Source organism: Adiantum capillus-veneris, chromosome 21 (assembly GCF_014529385.1).
Source record: "Adiantum capillus-veneris isolate H3 chromosome 21, ASM1452938v2, whole genome shotgun sequence".
Classification (NCBI taxonomy): Eukaryota; Viridiplantae; Streptophyta; class Polypodiopsida; order Polypodiales; family Pteridaceae; genus Adiantum; species Adiantum capillus-veneris.
Window position 1 is genome coordinate 45,646,734 of NC_140951.1, and position 23,465 is coordinate 45,670,198.

At 42.1% G+C, this 23,465-nt stretch overlaps 1 protein-coding gene across 1 annotated transcript; it reads left to right on the forward strand.

Annotated features, from left to right (window-relative positions):
* Positions 1–21,768: 21,768 nt before the first annotated feature.
* Positions 21,769–22,542, forward strand: LOC147430883 (uncharacterized). The gene has a single exon (XM_086493597.1). The coding sequence runs from the start codon at positions 21,769–21,771 to the stop codon at positions 22,540–22,542; it is 774 nt and encodes a 257-aa protein (XP_086349723.1).
* Positions 22,543–23,465: the final 923 nt, after the last annotated feature.

Consider the following 23,465-nt stretch of genomic DNA (forward strand, 5'->3'; position numbering starts at 1 on the left):
GGGTAATGCTTAAGAATGGATGTCTCATCTTCCCAAGTAGCATCTTCTAGAGGGAAATCCTTCCATATGATAAGATGTTCTTTGATGGATCTATTCCTAAGCTTTCTCTCTCGAGTTTCTAGGATAGTATCAGGTTGGAGTTGTAGAACATCTTGAGCAGGTAAAATGATTTTCTCATCATCAAGGACATGGTCAGGGTTATATACATAAGGTTTTAAGAGACTTACATGAAATACATCATGCACTTTGAGATGAGAAGGGAGTTTTAGTTTATAAGCTTGATCACTTACAACCTTGATTATTTAGTAAGGTCCACAATATCGGTAGCTAAGCTTCTTATACCTTCCGAGGGATATGTTGAAACTCACTCGTTAGAATGTCTGACAAGCGCAGGATTGGTATAAGAAGTACGCTCATGAGAAACGTCAAAAAATTACCTTTGAGGAAGGGGAGGAAGTATTTTTACGTGTGCCAGAGCATTCAAAAATTCTAAAAATTGGGCCACAACTAAATTATCTCCAAGATATTGTGGGACTTTCAAAATACTCAAGTGAGTTGGTGATCGTGCCTACAAACTATCGTTACCCACACATTTTCGTATCCATCCGGTGTTTCATGTAAGCCATTTACGTAAGTGATTACAAGACAACAATGTCATTGAACAACAAATTCTGGTCGGTTTTGTTGAACCTCCTCCCCTAGCGCATGAACCTGAACGATGAATTCTTGACTATCATGATTTAATCATGTACGTTGACAAGTTTTAATCGAGTGGAAAGATCGACATGAGGAAGGTGCCACTTGGGAAAACATTAGTGCTCTTAAGAAGAAGTTTTCCACTTTTGTTTTCGAGGACAAAAACTATTCCTTAAGGGGGGGTAATGTCAAGAGAAGAGCAAGGCCAGGGAGTCACGGATTGGGCCAGGGGCCAGGCTAGGCAGGGTGGAGAGAAGATCCGTCTAGGGCAAGAGGCTAGGAGCCTGCCTTTATATTGGGACGTTGGGAGGAGGATCCTAAGGTTTAGTCACCCAAGGATTTACAAGAGATGCAAGATACATATTCGACAGAAACTATGTCATATGATAGTGATGTTTCATCTACATCATCAGAAGAAAGTATAGAGGAAGGCTTGATGCAATTATGTCCTGATCTATTTGGGATAAGTGTAAAAAAGGAAGCATTGCTGCATGATGTGAAGGTCAAGGAGGAGAAGAATAATACAAAAGCAATTGTAGAGCCTGCCAAAGTGAATACAAGGAGTATGCTAGGAGAGGACTTAATAGAGAAAGAAAAGAAGGAGTATGAAGACATGTTTACAAAGTTTCCAAAGGTATTCACCACTGAATATACGGACTTGCAAGGAGCTAACGGGGTCGAGCATAGGATCAATCTAAAAGAAGGTGCCAATACAAAGGTTCAAAAGCTTAGGAGGTTGGGGGTCATTCATGAGAGGGCACTTTGTGAATAGGTGACGAAGCTTTTGCAGGCAGATTTCATCTTTAGAGTGGAGGAATTTGAATGGGTCTCTCTAGTAGTTGTTGTGCCCAAGAAGAACAAAAGATTTAGGATATGTGTTGATTTCAAACCTTTAAATGCCACCACAAAAAGGAATCATTATCCACTACCCTTCCTGGATGAAATCCTCAATCAAGTTGTAGGTCATGAGCACTACTCAATCATGGATGGATTTTTTGGCTACTTTCAGATCTTGATAGCGATGAAGATCTATTGAAGACGACCTTCATTACTCCTTGGGGTTGTTTTGCCTACAAAAGAATGCCTTTTGGACTGGTTAATGCATATGCTACCTTCCAAGGATGGATGAATAGAGTGTTTGGTCCGTACTTGGTTAAGTTCATTTGAGTTTTCATGGATGACATCGCATGTTATAGCTCCAAGGTCACACATTTGGAGAAGCTGAGGTTGAGTTTTGAAAGGCTTCAACAAGAGGGTGGGCAACTCAACCCAAAGAAGTGTAAGTTTGCTCATGCGAGAGTCCATTTTCTAGGACACGTGGTTTCCCAAAATGGAATAGAAGCCGATCCAAAGAAAGATAAGGTTTTATTGCTTATGGATCCGCCCAGCAACACAAAGGATTTGGCATCATTTGTGCATAAGCTCAGGTACCTGTTAGGTTTTTTTGGATTCTATGTCAATATGTGTATCCTCTCCATAAATTGAGTCAAATAGTTCAAGGGTTCGAGTGGAATGAGGACATGCAATAGGCTTTTGATGGTATCAAGGAGGTATTGTGTGCTCTAACAACAGTGCGTTTTCCTGACTTGCAATCGCTTTTCTATGTATCTATTAGTGTGGGGTTAGTAGATTTTGGGTCGGTGCTCTTACAAAAACAGGGAAGGAACTTCAAGCCAGTCTATTTTGAGAGCAAGATGAAAAATGTAAGCGAGGTCTCCTACAAAGACATGGAACAGTGGGTATTTGCCTTAGTTCTTGCTTGTTGCAGGTTCAAAACATATCTGTTGCCCCAAAAGTTCTATGTGCTTACCACATAAAACCTATTGCTCGATGTAGTACAACATTTGAAGCCTAGCAAGCGCATCTTAAAGTGGACTTTGGAGCTTCAAGAGTATGAGTTTGAGTTTAAAGTGGATCATTCTCTTAAAGCTCACTTGGGGAACATAGTGGTACAAAAGAAGGGGAGCTTCCATCTTACCCAAGGGTTGACAAAGATGATCATGAAGAGGAAGTAGATATTATAGATGCATATACAATGATGTTTGATGGTGCATACATTAAAGTTCTTCAAAAGGCAAGTGGTGGGGTAGTCATTAAGAACCTAAAAGGTGATGTAATCTTTTCTAGAGCTTACGATCTTGATGAAGTTGAAAGTAACAATGAGGCCGAGTATCTCACACTTTTCCTTGGGTCGAAGAAGTGTGTTGAGTTTGGATTGAAGAGGGTCATTACAAAAGGGGATGCACTGCTAGTCATGAATCAATTGCTTGGTTTGTGGAATGTTAAGAAAGACAATTTGAAGAAGTGGTTCTATGGCATCAAGAAGCTTTTGCATGAGTTTGAGAAGATACAATTTAAGCATGTTCCTGGTGAGCAGAGTAAAGAAGCTGATGAGTTGGCTAGGGACAAGTTAGATGCCTTGGTAGCTCCTTTAAAGGTCAAGGAAGCCTTGTATGTAGGAAGGGAATCATTGCAAGATGTAGAAGTATTTCTTGGTAAAGGGCAATGTCCAGAGGGCATGTCAAAGGTTCGAGGTAAGAGAATAGTTGCAAAAGCAAGGAGCTACACATTGGTAGGTGAGGATCTCATGTTTTATGCAAGGATAGCATCTTAAGAAAAGTGCCATACAAAGAAGAAATAGGCTTGATTTTGGAGCACTACCGTGAAGAAACAAGCCATCAAGGCAAGGATCAGGTTGTCTTTACCTTGATTATCTAATATCGGTTTTGACTCCTGTAAGGATATCTAGGCCACTTGGCAATACCTCATTGGAGGAGATAATTATTGTTTACCTTAACTGTGCTGGTGGTAGAAAGCGCATGCATGTGTGCATTGATTTGCTAAAAATATGCAGAAAAGCGTGCAGACACCACCTTATATAGCAGCCGTAGCGCACCGTTCTTAGCATGCATAAAAGCAGCGCGCACACACAGAGATAGAGAGGGAGAGAGAGCAATTGGCTCAGAGTGCAGAAGAAGGTTGATGCAGAGAGCAATTGTCGTAGAGTGCAGAAGAAGGTAGCACAGAGAAGTAACAAGGTAAATATTCCTTGGTTGAGAGAGAGAGAGAGAGAGAGAGAGAGAGAGAGAGAGAGAGAGAGAGAGAGAGAGAGAGAGAGAGAGAGAGAGAGAGAGAGAGAGAGAGAGAGAGAGAGAGAGAGAGAGAGAGAGGGAAGGGACTGCAGCCCAGGTCGGAAAAGAAGAAGAAGAAGAAGAAGAAGAAGAGAGTTGCAGTCTACAGTGTGTTGCGTTTTCCTTGCTGCGGAGGGGAGAGAGTCGTTCATCTTGGCTGACTCGTAGCCGGAGAGAGAGAGAGAGAGAGAGAGAGAGAGAGAGAGAGAGAGAGAGAGAGAGAGAGAGAGAGAGAGAGAGAGAGAGAGAGAGAGAGAGAGAGAGAGAGAGAGAGAGAGAGAGAGAGAGAGAAAAGAGTTCATCTTAGCTAAGGGCGAAGCGTTTTCCTTGCTGCCGGGGGAAGAGAGAGAGAGAGGCCACCACAAGCTCCTGTCTGAGGTATGTTTCCAGCTCTTGGGTTAGCTCTGTTTCGTAGCTTCTCTTGAGAAAAGAAATCCATATGAGGAGCTGCTCTTGTGGAATGGGGCCTGCCATTCTTCTTTGCCCTTCTTCCTCTGCAACTCATCTATGGCGAGACAGGCGCTCCCCTCCTTGAAACCCAAACAGAAAGAGGGCAGCTTGTCCATGTCCCCAAGATGCTTTGCAGTTGATGGGGATATGGCAAGCAGGCCGCCATTCTTCCTTTACTCTGCATCTCCAGCTGAGAAATGCAGAAAATGTTTCACATGGAGAAGGGTTTCTGTTGTTGCTGCTGCTGCCGCCGCGAGCGAGATATCCAGTGAAGAGGCTTCTGTAGAAGAGGCGGTTGCTGTGGTGGATGCCGAGCCAAGTGTGGTGGATGTAGAGCAGAGTGTGGCTGCTGATGCAAAGGAGAGCGTGACAGAGGAACTTGCTACTAGTAGTCATGTCTCTGCCACTACCAGCAATGAGGACACCGCTCTTGATTCTGGTAGCAGTGACGTCTCTTCCGCCCTGGCAGAGAAGACGCAAGCAAGACGATCATCTAGTAGGAGTAGCAGTAAGAAGAACATTACCATAAGCCCCACTGAGCTTGTTCCCGGAGCCCAGTTCCCCGGCAAGGTGGTTGCCATCCAAACGTTCGGCGCATTTGTGGACTTTGGGGCTTTCACTAATGGGCTTGCTCACATCTCCAGATTGAGTAAATCTTATGTCAAGAAAGTAGAGATAGAGAGAGAGAGAGAGAGAGAGAGAGAGAGAGAGAGAGAGAGAGAGAGAGAGAGAGAGAGAGAGAGAGAGAGAGAGAGAGAGAGAGAGAAACAGACATCACGAAATTTACGATCATATTGCAAAAAATTGTTTACCTTGATTATCTAATATTTGTTTTGAGAATCCTGCAAGGAGACCTACGCCTTGCTCGATATGTATACCAAATGTGGTGCGGTTTGTCTAAGCCAATCTGAGAGAGAGAGAGAGAGAGAGAGAGAGAGAGAGAGAGAGAGGGAGAGAGGGAGTCTACGTGCATCTTGAGTAATTCACGAGAGGGAGTCTGCGTGCATCTTGAGTAATTCACGATGGTATTGTTAGTCAAAGGCTTTTCGATTATACTGTTTCCAATTAGTTTTTTGAAGTAATTCACGCTGATATTGTTAGTGGAAGGCGTTTCGATTATACTGTTTTTTATTATACTATTGAACATTACCCAATTACTTTTTTTGAAGTGGCCATGCTAGTCCTTTCTTAAAAAATACTGCATGCATGCTTGTTTCTTGAATCAAATGTAAGACAACGAAGCTAACAAACTATCGTCATTTAAAAAAAAAATATTTTACTAAAAAAACTAGCCCCTCTAACACTAGAGGAAAAGCATAAGTCCCCCTTCAACACTGGAGGGGATAAAAGTGGCGGGGAAAAGGCACATTCCTTACGATATTATAAAAAATGTGGAGAATTGTGCCAACTCCACACCATACTTATGTATGGTTTTTTTTCCACAACACACCAGCATTCTGTGCGGGATGTTTGCACAAAAAACACTAGCATGTTGCTGCATTGTATAGGTTACTGCAACAAATAATTCCATGCTGTCAATTAACGTAAAACTTCTGCATTGCCTTTTTTATTGAGAAACCATATTTCCTTGACACTCTGTCATTAGGGTATTAAGAAGAGAACTGAGTTTAGGGTACATATCAATTTAGGGTATTAAGAACAAAACTGAATTTTACTTCTGTTGTTGGGTAGATATGAAGGATTGTATGACTGTCCAATAGCCTGATCACTTCGACATCAATCGTCCTCTCGATTAAAAATGTCGTGCTCTCCCATTCACACACAATAGTCATCATCTCATTTGTGCATGCCCCCGTCTTAAACTGTGAAATTGAATTTACCTTTGTTGCAGCGTTAATATAGAGACCTATATGACACTCCAACAAAGCTTGATCACGTCAACACCAATTGTCTTGTTGATTGCGAATCTCGTCATCTCTCATTTGCGTACGTCCACGTGCATGTTGCTGTATTGTACAGTTTATTGCAACGAATAATTCGATGCTATCAATTAATGCAAAACTTTTTTGTTGCCTTTTTTATTGAGAAACCATATTTCCTTAACACTCTATCATTAGTTGGTGATTTAGTGATCAAGGTTGCTCATCCATTATGCAATACTATGATGTTGTTGTTGAAAATCCAAGAATCAATTGATTGCTAGTATATTGGTTAGTATTATCAATTTGTCGTTCCACGTTTAGAGTTCGTTTTTTTGCACATATCAATTCAGGGTATTAAGAAGAAAACTGATTTTTTTTTTGGACATATCAATTTAGGGTAGTAAGAAGAAAAGTGAATTTTACTTCTGTTGTTGGGTAGATGTGAACGACTATATGACTCTTCAAAAGCCTGATCACTTCGACATCAATCGTCCTCTCGATTGCAAATGTCGTGCTCTCCCTTTCACACACTATAGTCATCATGTCATTTGTGCAAGCCCCCGGTTGAAATTGTAAAATTGAGTTTACTTCTGTTGTGGCATAAATATAGAGACCTACCTGGCACTCCAAAATCCTGATCACTTCGACATCAATTGTCTTATCGATTGCAAATGTCATCTTCTCTCATTTGTGTACGTCCTTGTCTTGAACTGTAAAATTTATCGCATACCAAAAGCATGATTATTACTTCGACACCAATCATCCTGTCGATTGCAAATGCATGTCGTTGTCTCCCATCCAGACACACTGTGGTGATTGCCTCCTTTGTACACACCCCCTTTTTAAACTGTAAAGTTACATTTAGTTATAGAATTCCATTGTTTAACTTGTCGACTGCAAAGATCGGCTCCCGTCCTACAACAATGGCTATCATGTTGACCCCCCCATGTCGTTGTGCCTAACCGAGACACTTTCTATTAGTTCCCATTGTAGGAGCACAAGTCCCATTAGTTGTTACCCTTAGCACGCCATCCAATGTGAAACAATTGCACTTCCTATTAGTTTGTACGTGGAGGTCCCGTCCTAGGTTACTAGCATGGATCTTGACCAAACATATTGCACTGCTTTATCAACTATTTGATGTCATTTACAAAATTTATTTAGATACACCAATGTATTGATTTCCATTCCCTCCTCCTTGTCAATACAATAACTGTCATTGCTGTAAGAAATCTAGCTCCCCTTTGTGAAGTGATAAATGCTCCCGCGGCCAATACATCATAATGTCATTTCAATGGTTGTAGGTTAAATGCTTCCCGAACAAGCAGTGCAATTGAAAAGGAGATTACGCACACAATTAGTGCGTGTAGTTGATGCCCTCACATTGGACGAGATAACAAGAACCTTGCGAGATGAGCGGCGCTTGCAAGCCTTGCTCTCTGAAGTGGTCCGCTCAACAGCCTTGAAGTTTGAGGGTGCAGATATTAGTGACGTGCAGCACCTTCTCTTTAGTATTGTTGGAGACATGCCAAAATGTGCTATTGACCTGCAAGCTGACTTACCAGAGGACATACAAATGGAGAAATTACAACATTGGTATAACTGCTGGAAGCTTGAAAAGGAAAAATCCACTCGCGCAAGGAATATTGACACACAGAACACCTTCAATAAGAAATTGCGGAAAGAGACCTTTCAAGATACCAGAGGATCAATGTCTAGTTTGCACATTCAGAAAACTTTATTCAACTCATTTTGCTTTGTCACCTTGGGCATTCCATTTGAGGCTATAAAACGAGGAAGGAAACTAGGATTTGGGTCATATGGAGACACTTATGAATGCAAGATCGAAGGGATTTCTTTCCTTCCCATTAGGAAAAATATGAACCCTCTAAGGGCCCTTTGGGATTAAGGTTAATTAGAGGCCAGCCAATGAGAAGAGGGTGGTGGACACACTCTATGCCCTCAAAAATGTAGGGGGACAAAGTAGTCTTACACTTCTTAAATGGGCTCTTACCTAGTGAGAAGGTGGGGTGGGGGGGTGGGTCGGCCATATGGAACCTCGAACTTCCCTCCTTTTTGATCCGGTTTTGAAAAAATCCCAAAAATTTGAAATTTTTCAAAATTTTCAAAGCTCAAATTTCATCTTCTGAAAACCCCCCTAAAACTATTTTATGGTCAAAAAAGCATTTTTTGATCTCAAAAAGTCAAAACGTGCATCCAAAAACCCTAAAATTCAAAATTTTTAAAAAACTTTTGAAAAATCTTTTTTTGCTATGCAGAGCTCCCCCAAAAGTAGTTATTAGGCAAAAAGTGATTTTCTCTCTGTAGAACCCCTTTTCCAACCCCTCCTTGGTTGCAACCATCACACTCATCCTCTACTCCAACACTCTCTCTCTCTACACCATCTCCAATGCTGCAGCAAGGAAGCTCCTCTCTCCTCCCCTACCACTTTCCATTGCCACACCAAGCAAGGGTTATCCACCTTCTCCTCCCATTGCCACACCAAGAAAGGGTTATCCACCTTCTCCTCCCATTGCCACAAGGGTTAACCACCTTCTCATATCACTTTATCCCACCTACATTGTAGCAACAAGCAAGGTCCTTCTCCTCCTCCTAGTTTTCTTTGCTCAACCATGGCCAACTCTACTTCGCAAAGGCAGCCAAAGGATGAGGTCACAGCAGTTGCATGCCACAACACTAGAGGTGTAGATGATGAGTGGGTGCCACAAGAGTTCACCAAAGGTGCTTGGGTATACATGCAACCATCTGCTATTGGCCCTCATCGTGTGCGGAATCGTGCAAACTTGGATCTTCATTGGAAAGGAAAGCTCCTTGGCTTCAAGAACCGCAAAGACAAGGGGACCGTAGCCATTGTGCAACATGTTTTCTCAATGTCAACCATGCACTTGCAACAACCACCTTGATTTCCAACACATTGTAAGTACATGTTTTGAGAATACAAAGCTAGGTGTGAAATCACAGTGTAATGTTATTATGGATTCATACTTAACATTTGTCATGCATTTATAGTCATATTTCCATCCACGTTGGTGGAGGAGCAGCCACTACATAGTCTCTCCGGCACATTCAATGCTATACATGCGGATATTGGAGCAATAATGTTCCCACATCTTTGCCCAACCAAACTGGTTCAAAGAAGGATTTTCTTCTATTCTCACTCCTATATTGTCCCTACTTCTACACAAGCGTTTGGAACGCTTGAACCCATCAAAGTAACTTCCTTATTAAGTATGGAGTGGCCGGTCCCAGATTTGTGGTCGGTAGCATCTTGCAAGCAAAAGATGATAATGGATTTCCAAAACTCTTTGAAATATCCTAGAGCTTCTAGGTATGTGGGCTTGAGTTGGTGTTTGCCTATTCATTGTTTTGTGCACATTTTTAAAGAGTTTGGATTTGTGGAGACTACCACAATGCTTGTATGTAAAGATGCGCATTACGAGGAATTAGGAAGGCTTTTAGAAGAGGACTGGGGTTTTGTGGAGGGCATGCACAACGGGGACCGGTACCGTTGTAAGGTTGGAGCTTCAGGTATTGGAATGCGCTATTTGAAATCCCGCACCTCCTTGTACATACGATTTCACTATGATCGTTGGATGTGCAAGCTTGGAGTGTGGACTCCCTTACAGAGTGTAGACGGCGCTATTGCAAGCTTTGACGTTGCAGTGAAGATGTCCAACGATGCTTTGGAGGCAGTCCAAGTGAACAAGCATTGGACTCTCAGTAATGTTCGAGAACATTTGGTTATTATGGGTTTTGAGGCCCTCAACAAGCACAATTTTGTTTACAAGGTCACAAGGTGAGAATCCTTCCACCACATTTTCAATACATCATGGTTTGTCGATCATTGGATGCTTATTGTAATGAATGTCCGCAGATTGGGAAGAGAATGGACTGTAATCAACATGATTTGCTTCGGCAAATCATGCCTTTGAATATAATTTTTTGCAATGGGATGAGAAATCATTTTTTGGTGAAAGTGCCTTTTTTTTAATGTCTTAAAAAAAGGGTCCATTATAAAAGGGGGGCCACCTAACTCATTCACTATTTTCACTTTTGCAACTCTTGAGCTCCTCCGCTCTCTATCTACACCCCAGGCTAGACATGGATGTTGCCACAGCCTCTGCATCTGCACCCACATCCACCCCTTTGTCACGCTTCATCCTCTTCCTCGAGGACACCAAATACAAAGGGAAGCTGGACCTCCACACCTTTTTTACTCGTCTCCCTGACCTTGACGCCACAGTTGCCCTTCACATGGATGCATTTGAGGAGATTTTTGCGTTCATGGAGGAGCACATCATAAAATATTCTGTATCTATCCCCCCACATACAGGGATCTGGGTTCCTTGCAATCTTTTGTGCTATATACACAAAGGTGATCGCCCATTCTCCAAGCGGTTGCAATGATTCCAAGAAATTGCAACCGATGCAGGCCATTACTTGGACGAGCAAGCCCTTGGGGTGTCAGTGCTCAAGAAGCGCAAGTTGGGGGTGGAGTACCTTTCTCGGCTCGCAACATTTATCTTCTTGGTGAGCGAGGAACCTGATCTAGAGGAGCTCCGCTTACCACACCTTCAAGTTGGGTCCTTTATCAAGGACACCAAGGAGCAGTAGGTTATACCCATGAACCCTGCAGCAGAAGGAAAAGCACACCGGCTCGAGTACCTAGGGGTCTTGAGGAAGTGGTTGAGAAATCCATAGTTGCGGATGGCCCTAGTGACACTCTAGTGCCACTACCACTCACGGATGTGGCTATCCGAGAGGTAGAAATAAGCCACTTCTCCTCAGTGTTAGTGGATGGGGAGGAGTATGTGTTCTTGCATGATTTGGAGAAAGCATTTGGCCTGCGCATGGATGAATGCTTGAGCGTGCTATGCAACAGCAGCAAATGTCCCTTAGATAATATGCCAGATGCCCTAGAAAGCAAGCTCTTGCCAGATGGGGACTCTGTTGCTGACACTATTGCAGTTGTATGTGCGGAGGTCCTGGCAGTAGAGCAGTTGCACGTGGCCGATGAAGATTTCCAAGCCACGCAAGCCAAGGTTGAGGCTGCTAGGATGCCTATGCCATTATGCAACCTCCCATATGATGATCCAAAGCTCGTATGTGTGGAGCATTGACTTGGATGCAAAGGGCAACAGGGAGGAGGACGACAAGGAGCAGGAGGTAAACTGTATCCTAATTTTCATGTTACTATTTTATCCTTCATTGTCTTTTTTCTCAACCTTCATCGGTTTATGACAGGATGTTGTGGAGGTTGATGATTTTGCTGCAAGGACGGGTGGCAAGCGGACGGGATTTGGACCTCAAGCTTCCCTTGCGCATTACCTAGGACAACTCCCCCCTGGTGATGTGGCCATTATCCATAATGAATTTACTCCCCAAGCCCATTTTATGACTTGGTCGTTAAAAGCTTTGAGCAAGTTTTTGTGTTTGAGCACCATTGCTCAAACTGCGCATCAAGTGTTCCTAGTGCGTAGATCCCTTGTATGCACAGCGTTTGGCACTGGCTTTCGTGGTAAAGTGCTTGCCCAGATAGGGATACATGCTTCCATTGGCTCAACTGACCCAAAGGCCATAGCGCAGTCCCTCTTGACTAGGGAGTTGCCTTACGCGCAAAATAGGCGCCAGGAAATGATCAAAAAAATTATGAACTCCTCAGATACATGATGTAAAATCACCGTTTTGGAAGGAATAAAAAATATTTGAAATTGTCTCTCTATATTGCAAATTCTTTTGAATGTGATTTGTCAATCTTCAAAATTGTTTCAATTGGTGATATGAATTTTTTTTTGATTGGTGACTTTGTAATTTCAAGTTCTGTATGTAATTGCAGTCAATTTCAGTAAATTTGTGCTTTTTAAGTACCCTTGGGGGTAGATAAGCCTATAAGGGCCAAAAAAAAGCCTGGCCACAAGGGCGCGCAAATGGCCCATCCATCAGTTTTGGATGGGCCATTTGCGCGCCCTTGTGGCCAGGCTTTTTTTTGCCCCTATTAGGCTAATCTACCCCCTAGGATACCTACAAAGCACAAATTGATTGCAATGGATTGGTTTTGCATCACTCATTTAGATGCACCCTTTTTATGGCAATTCCAGCATATATTCACACTCAAGGACACTAGAAAAGGTGAAATCAATTATGAGATGAAGTTTCTAGCACACTATCACAAGCTTCAGCTATACCTAGTACACCCCTGCACCAAAAAGTCCAATTACATTGGACATTTGAAAAATCCAAATTATTGTTGCGTAGACACTTGGTTTCACAATATGTTATTTTTTTTAATATCCTATAGGGAATTCAAAGCTTGAAATGGCCAAAAAAGGGTGTCCACAAGGATCCATGTAAAATAATGATGCAAAACCAATAGGTTTTAGTAAATTTGTGCTTTGTAGGTATCCTAGGGGGTAGATAAGCCTACAAGGGGCAAAAAAAAGCCTGGCCATTTGCGCGCCCTTGTGGCCAGCTTTGTTTTGCCCCTAGTAGGCTAATCTACCCCCTAGGATACCTACAAAGCACAAATTTATTGCAATGGATTGGTTTTGTATCATTAATTTAGATGCACCTTATAGGTTTATCTACCCTCAAGCGTACTGAAAAAGCACAAATTTACTGAAATTGACTGCAATTACATACAGAACTTGAAATTACAAAGTCATTTCATTACAAAGATAATAGACACAGTAGACACAACTGTTGATCATATTGTCATTGGAAAGTCAAATCATTACAAAGATAAGGGTGTGCAATACAAAAAGAGGGGTAACTTTGGCTAATGCTCGAAGTCTCGTCGCAATTGACGTGCAAGCTGCATATCTTTTGGCTGTATTGTCACTCGCTTTGCATGTATAGCGCATAGGTTGGTATCTTCCAACACCGAAATGATATGGGCCTGTGCAGCTTCTTGAATAGCCTCTAGCGCTATTGCTTGCATTCTATACTGATTTCCATAGCTTTGAAGCACCTCCTTCACATTGCGAGCAAAGGGGGCACGTCGAATCAAAAGCTCCGTCGTCTTCTGGTAGTGGCGGATTTCTGCAAATGCCCTTGCTATTTTTCGGCATCGCTGCGGTTGTCTTGGGGGCACTTGCACATTTGCTGGCGGGCGGCGTTTAGGCTTCTTGAAAAACTTAGACTTGCGCCTGTTTACATGCTTAGGGGCTGGTTCTGCAGCCTCTTCTGATTCTTCCTCTTCCCTTGGCTACCGATCTTGTCGTGTGGGGAGAGCTCCCTGGCCTCCAGGCAATGTCTTCCCCCCAACGACCACCCGGTGTGTGCGCGGTATTTTTTCTCGCAGCCATGGTGGCTCACTCTCTGATTCAGTGTCTGTATGGACCACCCGAGTCCTGGATGGTCCTGCTTGTGATTGGTGGCGCGATGGTTGCTCCCTATCGGACTCTGTTGTTTGCTGGCCCTCTTCTTCTCTCCAGCGCTGGGCACGTTGCTTCATTCTCCTTCTAGGTGTTATATCTTGAGGAGGTGGAGATTCAACAGTCCTCGATGACTCTCGTGCCCTACCACCATGCCCACTACCAGATGAGTTCCTGGAACGGCTAGGCGTTCGTGGCCGTTTTCTTGTGCCTTTAAGCCATGACGGCTTCTCACATCCTTGGAGGTTGTTTTTGGTGGCAGGTGGATGCTCTTTCGCGGTTTGTTTGGTGCGCTCCATTTCGTTGGTAAGAGCTCACCTGTTCTTAAGAAATGAGTGGTTTATGAGAGCATGCAATATTTATAAGGGCCCATTTAAAAAGGGCCCTGTTCACACTAATTTTTTTTAAAAAAAGTATTATTTTTTAAATAAACATGTCGCTAAGAGTTGGACCTTGCGTTCACGTTTAGTGACTCGCGCAGTATCCACTTTGATCCTTGTCGCACTCTGCATCGTCGCCATGCAGCATGCTTGGTGGGACCTTGCGACATTTGCCACTTGTTGCTATGCTCTTGACGACTCCATTTCCGCACTTCAATAGCAATCTTGGATTGTCACGCACGCTCCATTGTGAGCTTACGAGCAAATGTTGTGCGAAAAAACCAATTGAACATCTCCTCCAAATAATTGGATTGCACCATTCCACCACCATGTCGAGTATTTTTGAAGTACACTCCCCTTGCTCGATAATGGGACTTCTCCATGCCTTGAGTGCTAAAAATTTCAAGTGATCCATACTTGTGCATAAAAAATGCACCATGCGCAAACAAGATATGCTGTTCACATGAGTAAACGATCCACATTATTAAATAAAAACAATCCCTTGTAATGAATACACCATGTAAAATGACTTACCATGTAATGTGTGATGTTATTTTCACCCCAAGAAAGGGTGAAGACCTTGGTAAAATCCGCCAAGGCTTCTTGAAATGATTGGCGTTGTTCTTCTGTTGTGCTGTTAAGGCCCATAAGCTTGACCATTTTATCAAAATGTGCCCAAACTTGCTTGTGCTTGTTTGCAAGCTCGCTATTTGAATCATTGTCGGTAGTAGCTTTGCATAACTCCTTCCAAAGCTCCCAAAGGTTACCTGCCTGTTGGTTGGAGCTGTTTTGAGCATCACATTGACTTGGCTTTCCTTGGGAAACTTTCTTCAAAAAGTGTCTAGCTTTTTGTCCACTCATTGACACTTGTTGAGCAATTTCATGGGCCTCCCTTGTGTTTTTTGCAGCAACGATAGACACATTTCCACCGTGACAGCCAATGGAATTCAAGAGTACCTTCACTCTTTCGATCGCTTCTTGAGACTTTTCCAATGGTTTCATTGTGAAAGCATAGTCAATGTGGAGCTTCAAAAGCCTATCAAAGATGTGCATGAATGCGTGTAATGTACAAAAATGTACATTCGATAGAGGAAATCGAAAGATTGGATTCCAAGCGTGGTCCTTTTGATCACGGTCTGGGGCATTGAGCATGGGATATCTCAGAATAGACGCTTCCCATTCTCTACCTTCATCTCCGACATCACAACAATCTAACCCTTGTTCTCCATGCCCTTGCCATGGAAGCATGGAACCGGCCTTTGCAATGCTCTTATGTGATTTGTTTCCATTAGGTTTGTACCCTCGAGTGCAAAATGGACAAGGCATGAGAGAAGAAGCCCCTTGTTTGCAGCCAAGCAAACATTTTATGGTCTTCAAATCCCCACCTAAGTGCCACTCCACATCATAACTACCAAAACCCTCAATCTCCAACTTTTGACCTGCAATTTGGGAGTGTATTACTTCTATGATCCATGGAGTTCTCTCAAAAATCCATGAAAGTACTCCATTGGTCTCTTTGGGCATCTCAATAGCACCCAACCACCGGATGTCTTTCTCTGATTGCACGCTAAAAGATGGGGTGGGAGATGGCTCGATTGAATCCCTTCGCTTGGTTTGCAGAAGGGCCTCGTTCATTAGAGTGACACGTAGCCTCTCTAACCTTCGGCCTTTCACTATTTGACACTCATCGAGTTTCAGCACAAAAACGACTTTTGTGCCAAGCACTACAAAATAAATAGTGCTAAGACCTTAAACTTCAGAGTTATAATAAGAATAATACCAAAGAAAAAAGTAAAGTGTGTCACCTTCTTCAGGTAACTCGTAAAATCTAAGCATGGCTTCTTGAAGCCTTCTAAGATCCACGAAAATATTGTTCCACATTGTGTAAGTAAAGCCCTTCTCCGAAGGTCTTATGGATTATTTCTTACCTTTTCCCCTTGTCTTTGTTGCGCACAAAGCATAAAGGGAAGTTGGCATTGTGTCCTCAATGTGTAGGTATGTCCCAATGCGGGAGAACACATCTTCGTTTGTGGCCTTCTTTGCGAGCTTGACCTTGTGAGGAACGGGAAATAGGTTTTCCACAATGCCATGTTCTTTGAGGGCATCCTTTAGGAGTTGGAAAATAGTCTGATAGGCTTTGGTGCTGATTCCAGCCTCATCACAAGCTTGTTGAACGTCATCATCACTAACCACATTTCTTAATTTATACATAAGGTCCTTGGTGACTGCATCCTTAATGTGCTCACCTCCAGGTGATTGTAAGATAGAAATCACGTCCTGGGTATTGAGACAACTAGTGAGAAGGTTGAATCGATCATCTTGGCTTGTTTCATCGCATGCCTCCTGGATGAAGTTTCTAGCAACAAATAAACATAAATGTTAGAAAATAGTGTGAAGTAAGAATGCATCATGCAAGTAAAGACCAAATCACCTTGTGGCTATAACTCGTCGTTTGCGTGCTCCTCCCGAATGTGCAAGAGTTTCAATGGATGAATATGTGCGTTTGCGTTCCCTTGCACCAAGGGGTGTTTCTTTCAAGTATGTGATGGTGTTGGTAAGCTTCTGGATGTGGGACTCCTTTTCTTGCATTTGTTGTTCAAGAGTTTTAACTACCCTCTCCAAAGAGGCAACACTCTCTTGTAATGCCGTCGTCTTGAGGTGAAGAACTTGACATCATGCATCCACATATGCAAAGAAGCACCTGCACCCATACACAACCGCTTGCAATAGCCTAACAAACCTGCTTCTCCCCTCCCAAGAAATTGAAGAAATGTGGAAAGGCTATTAAATGGTGGATGAAAGCGGCTTATAGGATCGTAAGGGTACAAATGGCCATCCACCCAAATGTCAACATTGGTCTCACAAGCGGTGCGACGTTCCTGTGATGACTTTTGATCACCTTCACTAGTGGTCTTCGGTGCAAATGCCGTGGGTAAGCGAATATGTATGATTTTGGTGTGCGGAGTACGTGGTGGTGGAAGCAAACCATTTGTGATGTCCGTGAGCACCATGGAAGCTGTTGCGTGAGGAAGCAAATGATGAAAAGATAGAGGGGGAAGGGTAGAGAGGTTGAGGAAGATGGGAGGAGAGAAGGAGGGAGGGGTGGGAGGGAGAGATTGGGGAGGAGGAGGAAGGTAGGGGCAGGGAGGGAGAGGAGAGGGAGAGAGAGAGAGGAGGGAGGAGGGAGGAGAGAGGAGGAGGAGAGAACAAAATGTTCATTACTTTTTGGGGGAAAAGAGTTTTGAAAAAATGGACTTTCTAAGCTTGTGGGTTAAAAAATGGGTCAAAAAATGATTTTTGGATATGTATATATGTTGGGAGGGAGTTTTAAGTTAGAAACAAGTAAAAATGAATTTTTTTTAAAAAAGTCAAATTTTGTCTCTTTGTGACCCACGTTGTTTTTGCTGATGTGGACACACCCCTATGCTTCCTTCACTTTAAAAAAAGCTAGAGAGAGAAAGTAACCCTTTAGGTCCACATCCTACATTTGTCTAAAAAAAAGGCTAGAAAAACCTACTCAAAACTACCTTCTTCAATGCCCTTGCCCCCTAAACCCCACACAACATTAGCCTTAATCCCTAAAAATTAGGATTCCTTACAAGGCCCATGCAAGGTTCATATTTCTCCTAATGCATCCAACAATGTGTACTGCTGTAAAGAATTCAAAGGTCAAGCAAAACAACAATTCAAATCATTCGCAATCGAGAGTAGTGTTGACCTCAATCACCGAGGTAATGTGCGTGCTCTTGCACATACAGCTCAATCACCATGGATACTTATATTTCCTTATTTCAATGGATCTTCCCTTGGCGATTTGATGGAGTGTGTGCCTACACCTTCTGGAAGCATCAGTGAAATTGTACTTGCCATGGGTAATCAAAAACACAAAAAACCAACTGAACTGGAGTTGCAGCAATGCAAGCTTATCATCAATCATGCTTCGTCTTTGATTCATGCACTAATAAAAGCTTTGGTATTTGCACATGACAATGGAGTTATTCACAATGACCTTCACCCTTGGAACAATATGCTAGATTTTACTAGAGAGGGAATACCAAGGGTAGGCATTATAGATTGGGGTCTTGCCCTTCGACCACCATATGAGAGAAGACCAACAAATATTCGTCAGCCAAAAGAGCATGCCAAAAGGCCTTGGCGAGTAGCTGAACTATTGAATACCAGATATACATGCCCTTGGAGAAAATCAACCGATGTATATGCACTTGCATGGGTCATCAATCAGCTCATTATTTTTTGCAACAAATTCTGTGTATATTACAAACTTGACTTGATGCAAACAAGCATTGCTATCAAGCTTGCAGCCATACAGAATATAATCAACAATGCCTACCTTCTAGAGAATCCATATGAAATAAAGACGCTCGCTGATTTAGATAAAGATCTGGAACAGTTGCATATGCACCACGAACAATGCTTGCGCCCCATCTCTGAAATGTGTATTTCTTTTTTCCACTAAGCCTAGAAAATTTATCACAACTACCAAGCTCTTTTTATTCATTATAGAGATTCTATTCTTTTCTTCCAACTTGTCTCTAACATTAGCATGCCCTTCTTTAGTATTAGCTAAAAGTTCCATTATGATTTGCAACAGTTCTTTGAACATTGATTTGTTGCCTACTTCTATTTTATTCACCCCTTCTACTTTTTTTTTTGTCATCCAATTTCATTGTATTAGACACTTCTAATTTGAATCGGGCTAATTTATATCTGTTGTGTTCACAGTTGCATGTAGGCTTTCCCAATGGCAATCGCTACTACGTTATGTGCTACCTGTAAAAGACGCCGGGAATACGTCACTTTTCAAACTATGAATAGAGGAAAAGTCCTAATCTGTCGTGTTGCTTCTTCATGGTTTAGTGTGCAACATATTTATGAGGCTTGGCAAGAGGAATGCAACATCACAGCTCACAACATTTCCATCTATGGAAGGTGCGGCATTTGCAATCTATAAAAAAAAGATACCCATAACGATGGTCTTAATACCACACGCACGAAGCTAGCAAACGCAACCTTACTACAAACAACTGCAATGCATTATCTCAAAGTGAATTGGACTTGCTGCTCTACTTGCTTGAAAAGTTCAAGAGCAAGCATCGTTGTCATCTTGCAACCCGACTACATACAAGCCATCCTAAACACAAATGTACTAATTGTGCAACTCCTTAGTGTCATTGATGTCACAATCAGCGTCACAAAAACAGCAACTGCGGTTGCAAGAGGCCTGCTTGACAGAAGGTCGCTATTTGAAAATCCACTAATCTACTGGTCGACAAAGCAAAACATGTCTTGGCCACCTTCGTTACTTGCAAACATGCCACTAGCCGCAGTGCTAGCATACAACATACAGAATAATCCAATTCTCAAGAAGTACCGGTGCATTGCTGAGCAGCCAAACAAAAAGACATCTATCTGTATTCTATCACCATCAGCTATACAGAATATTGTAAGGGACCACTCAGAGAACAATCCATTTGAACTTATGCAACAAGCAGAAGCATAATGTGAAATTAGCATATTGCAAAATTTGTTCAGCACAACAAAGAGAACTGCATTTACAGCTAAAGACAAACACGAGTTTAGTTCCATACAAATACGCGATACCACTTCTCTAAGAGAGCGAACAGTCAACTTTCAATACAATGGACTTCCGTCTCATGAATCTGAAGTACAGGATATTACATTCGAATCAGGGATATTCCCTTTCCTCTTCCCCATAGTAAAAGAAAACTACCAAGGAGAATTTGACTTTAGTGAATACATTAGAATGAGAATCAGAACTTCCTTCTCTGTGTACACATTGTACAAGACATATTTGCTCATGATGTACCAATTGAAACAAGCTATCATGATTGCAAACTCCACAAATAGTACATTTTTGCAAAGGGATATTGATAACTACAAACGAGCACACACCGCGGCATCTACACATGATGCAATAAAGCATATTATTCGATACAATCTCCCAGCCACAATGCTAGGTACTCCACCATGGCATCGACAAAACTTGAGAGACCTGATAACAATGGTGGACTCATGGGGACTACCACATCTGTTCTTGACATTCACTGCTGATGAGGTTTCCCAAACAAGATGGCAAGAAGTCATCACAATTGAAAACCTTGCTCAAGGCTACAACCAAGACTTAAAGTGGAACGATTGCCTTATAGAGTGTGCAACACTGTTTCACCTTCGCTTGCACGCATTCTTGAATAAATACATCATCAATGGAAGCAACATAGTTGGCCATGTAGAGCATCACATGACGAAGTGCAAAATCGAGGCTCATTGCATGCACATGTCATACTGTGGATCTCTAACGAAGATCTGTGTCGAGTTACAAACGAGATTACTGCATACATACCAGCAAAATCACAAGACATCTTCGAGCTGCGGACCCTCGTTACCACAAAACAGATACACAGATGCAGAGACTCTTGCAGAGTCATGGGATCAGCTAGAGTGTGCAAATACGGCTTCCCATTTGAACCACAGTACAACACGACTTCAACTATGGATGCCTGTACTACTAGATGGCTTTACTACCGTCCTGGATATGACCATCGAAATGTTGTCCCATACCATCCCACAATCTTGCTCCTATGGAAGGCACACATGAATATTCAAAGAGTCACAAATTCATCTATATCACATTACCTTCACAAATATGCAATGAAACCAGAACCCCTTGGAAAACTAAACCTCTCCACAGATGATGCAGCAAGGCTTGTACTTCACGGCTTGGACAAAGTAAAGCTTCAACTAATTGCAGCCTCTGTATTATCAAAGCCAATATCTAGCAACAGAGGCAGCAATCAACTGTTTGAAGATTCCAATCATCACAAGGAGTGAACGGGTTGAATACATTGACTCCTCTCCACCATCACTACAGCAACGGTTGCTATCTCATAGCCAGACTATAGTTATGCATCCAATTGATTTATATTGTGCAAGGCCCCTTCATTTTGAAAAGATTACATTCTATGACTACCACAGAAGATACAAAATTCTAAAGCCACACGAACATTCTCATGTAGTGAGTTTTCGCGATGCGTACAAAAACAGCATCATAGAGAAACAACGCCTCGTAAGATTTACAGAGTATGATCCTGGCCATCAAACATAGGGATTCTTCTTCAATGTCTTGTTGCAAAAACTTCCCTTTAGGAATGAGATGGAACTTCTATCACCAACCAACACATCCTCTTCTTACTTCTTGGAGTGCAAAATCCGATGGATGATTCTTGATGATGAAGACTTGGAGATGTACATAAATGAGTACACTCAATGCAATATGCTCATTTCTGAAAATACAGTACACACTTTAAATCTCATAAAAAAAAAGTTCATCCTCAACCGTGAAGATCCACTCACTTGTACAGTGAATGACACATTTGAACTAGGAGTATCTCAAAGTTGTGCTAGAATGCTGAAGCTACTGCAAGAGTTCGCTGAGACCAACAATGCAAGTCTGACCTCTCAACAGCAAGAAATCTTTGATCGTATATCAGGTCTAAGTAATGGCGTCCATGTCATTACAGGCATTCCAGGATGCGGAAAAACATTCCTCATAAAATTCTTCACCTCAAGCTTCATAAAAAAAAGTAAGACCGTTATCCTCACTGCATCAATTGGAGCAGTGGCTGCTCGCCTTAGCAGCCTTGCAACTACAGTCCACTATCCATTTAGGATTCCTTGTTCCAAACAACATTTTCCACAAGCAATTCATCCCATAGATGAAAGATTTGTCGCTATACATAGTGCCAACATCATTATTATAGACGAGATGTCAATGCTAATGAGTGAAATCTTCAATATGGTCGTTCACCAGATAGTTAACATCAACAACGGAACACTTCTTGACCCATTCAATCAGAAGTTCATCTTGCTTTTTGGGGATTTGGTGCAACTTCCTCCAGTCTGCCATCACCAGGAGCCATTATGCCATGTTTGCAACATACAAAACTCAGCTTACATCGCTGTAGCCACTACCCACAACATGACCTTCTCAGTTTGCCATGCTGCAGACCCCGCTTACATCCAATTCTTGGATACGATCTGTGTCAAGCAACCAATAGAACAACAGATAGCAGAAACACTTTCACAATGTGTAATTAATGAAACTGAACTCCTACGAGTAATGGATGATGCTACTACACTGATATGTACGCATAGGGAGGACGTATATAAGTACAACAACTTGATTCTGCAAAAGTCCTTCTCGGCATCTAATATTGTTGCCATTCCACTGAAGACCAATGCTCTTGACGAACCATTGCTGCAGGAATGGCTCCAGGACAAGGCATTCCATGAGATGGACAATACTGTAATTGGAGCTAGATGTATAATTACAGAAAAAATTAACTTGGCTATGGGTGCCGCGAATGGATCGACTTGTCGTACACTTTCCTATTCATACAACAATACCGGTCAAATTGCTGCTATAGAAGTAATGCTACTTTCCACTAATACCACCATGACAGTACGAAGGACTAAACATGCTACAAGAGCAATCAATTGCAAATGGTTCTACAAAAGCACATTCCCTTTGTCACTCGTGTATGCAATCACTGGACACAAATCTCAATGAGAGACGATATCAAAGAAATCCATCCTCATTATAAAACAAGGTTTCACCCTAGGATTGGCATACCTCATGTTCTCTTGTGTGACAGAAAGACGCCATCTCAAAATATTGAACATCCCAACCCCAATGGTTCCACAAAAGCACATTCCCTTTGTCACTCGCGTACGCAATCACTGGACACAAATCTCAATGAGCTACGATATCAAAGAAAGCCATCCTCATTATAAAACAAGGTTTCGCCCCAGGATTGGCATACCTCATTTTCTCTCGTGACAGAAAGATGCCATCTCAAAATATTGAACATCCCAACCCCAATGGTTAGACATTTCCTCGCTTATTTTTAGATATTTCCTCGCTTTTTTTTTCACAAACAAGTCCTCTACCTCTTTCGGTTTTTCATCTTGTAAGGTGCATGGACTACACAATCAATTCTTTGACGACAGGTTTCTTCACTGCAGATTTCCTTCATAGCAAGTAACAACCTCCAACACCTCCTCATGGACACCGATCAGGTAACCATTCCTTGAATTAGTCTATTTTGTAGCTACATTTTATGCCATTCGATATGTAGAAAACTCAACCATCATATTTATCTTTCTCTATCATTCAGATATTTGATAAATTCATCAACATCGCAGCTACCTCAAAACTAAAAAACAATTATTTTGTATACCCATCTTCAAATCAAATGCGACTAGCAAATATGGCTAGCGAGGCCCCGACTGCATTCATTGAAGGGTTCCGCACAACTCAACTCCTCCACTCATACATCAATAAATGCAACAACACTAAAACAAAGAATATAGAAATAACGAGCTAAAGTTGGCAACAGGTACTTCGACCTCTTCATATTCTTGTACTGCAAACACTAAAAATTAACAAATTTGGTTGCTTCTACAACATCTAACCTTCTTTTTCTACAGGGT

What these genes read in the sequence shown, in the direction of transcription:
- LOC147430883 (XM_086493597.1), top strand. Translation starts at nt 21,769, where the DNA reads ATGGTCGTTCACCAGATAGTTAACATCAACAACGGAACACTTCTTGAC.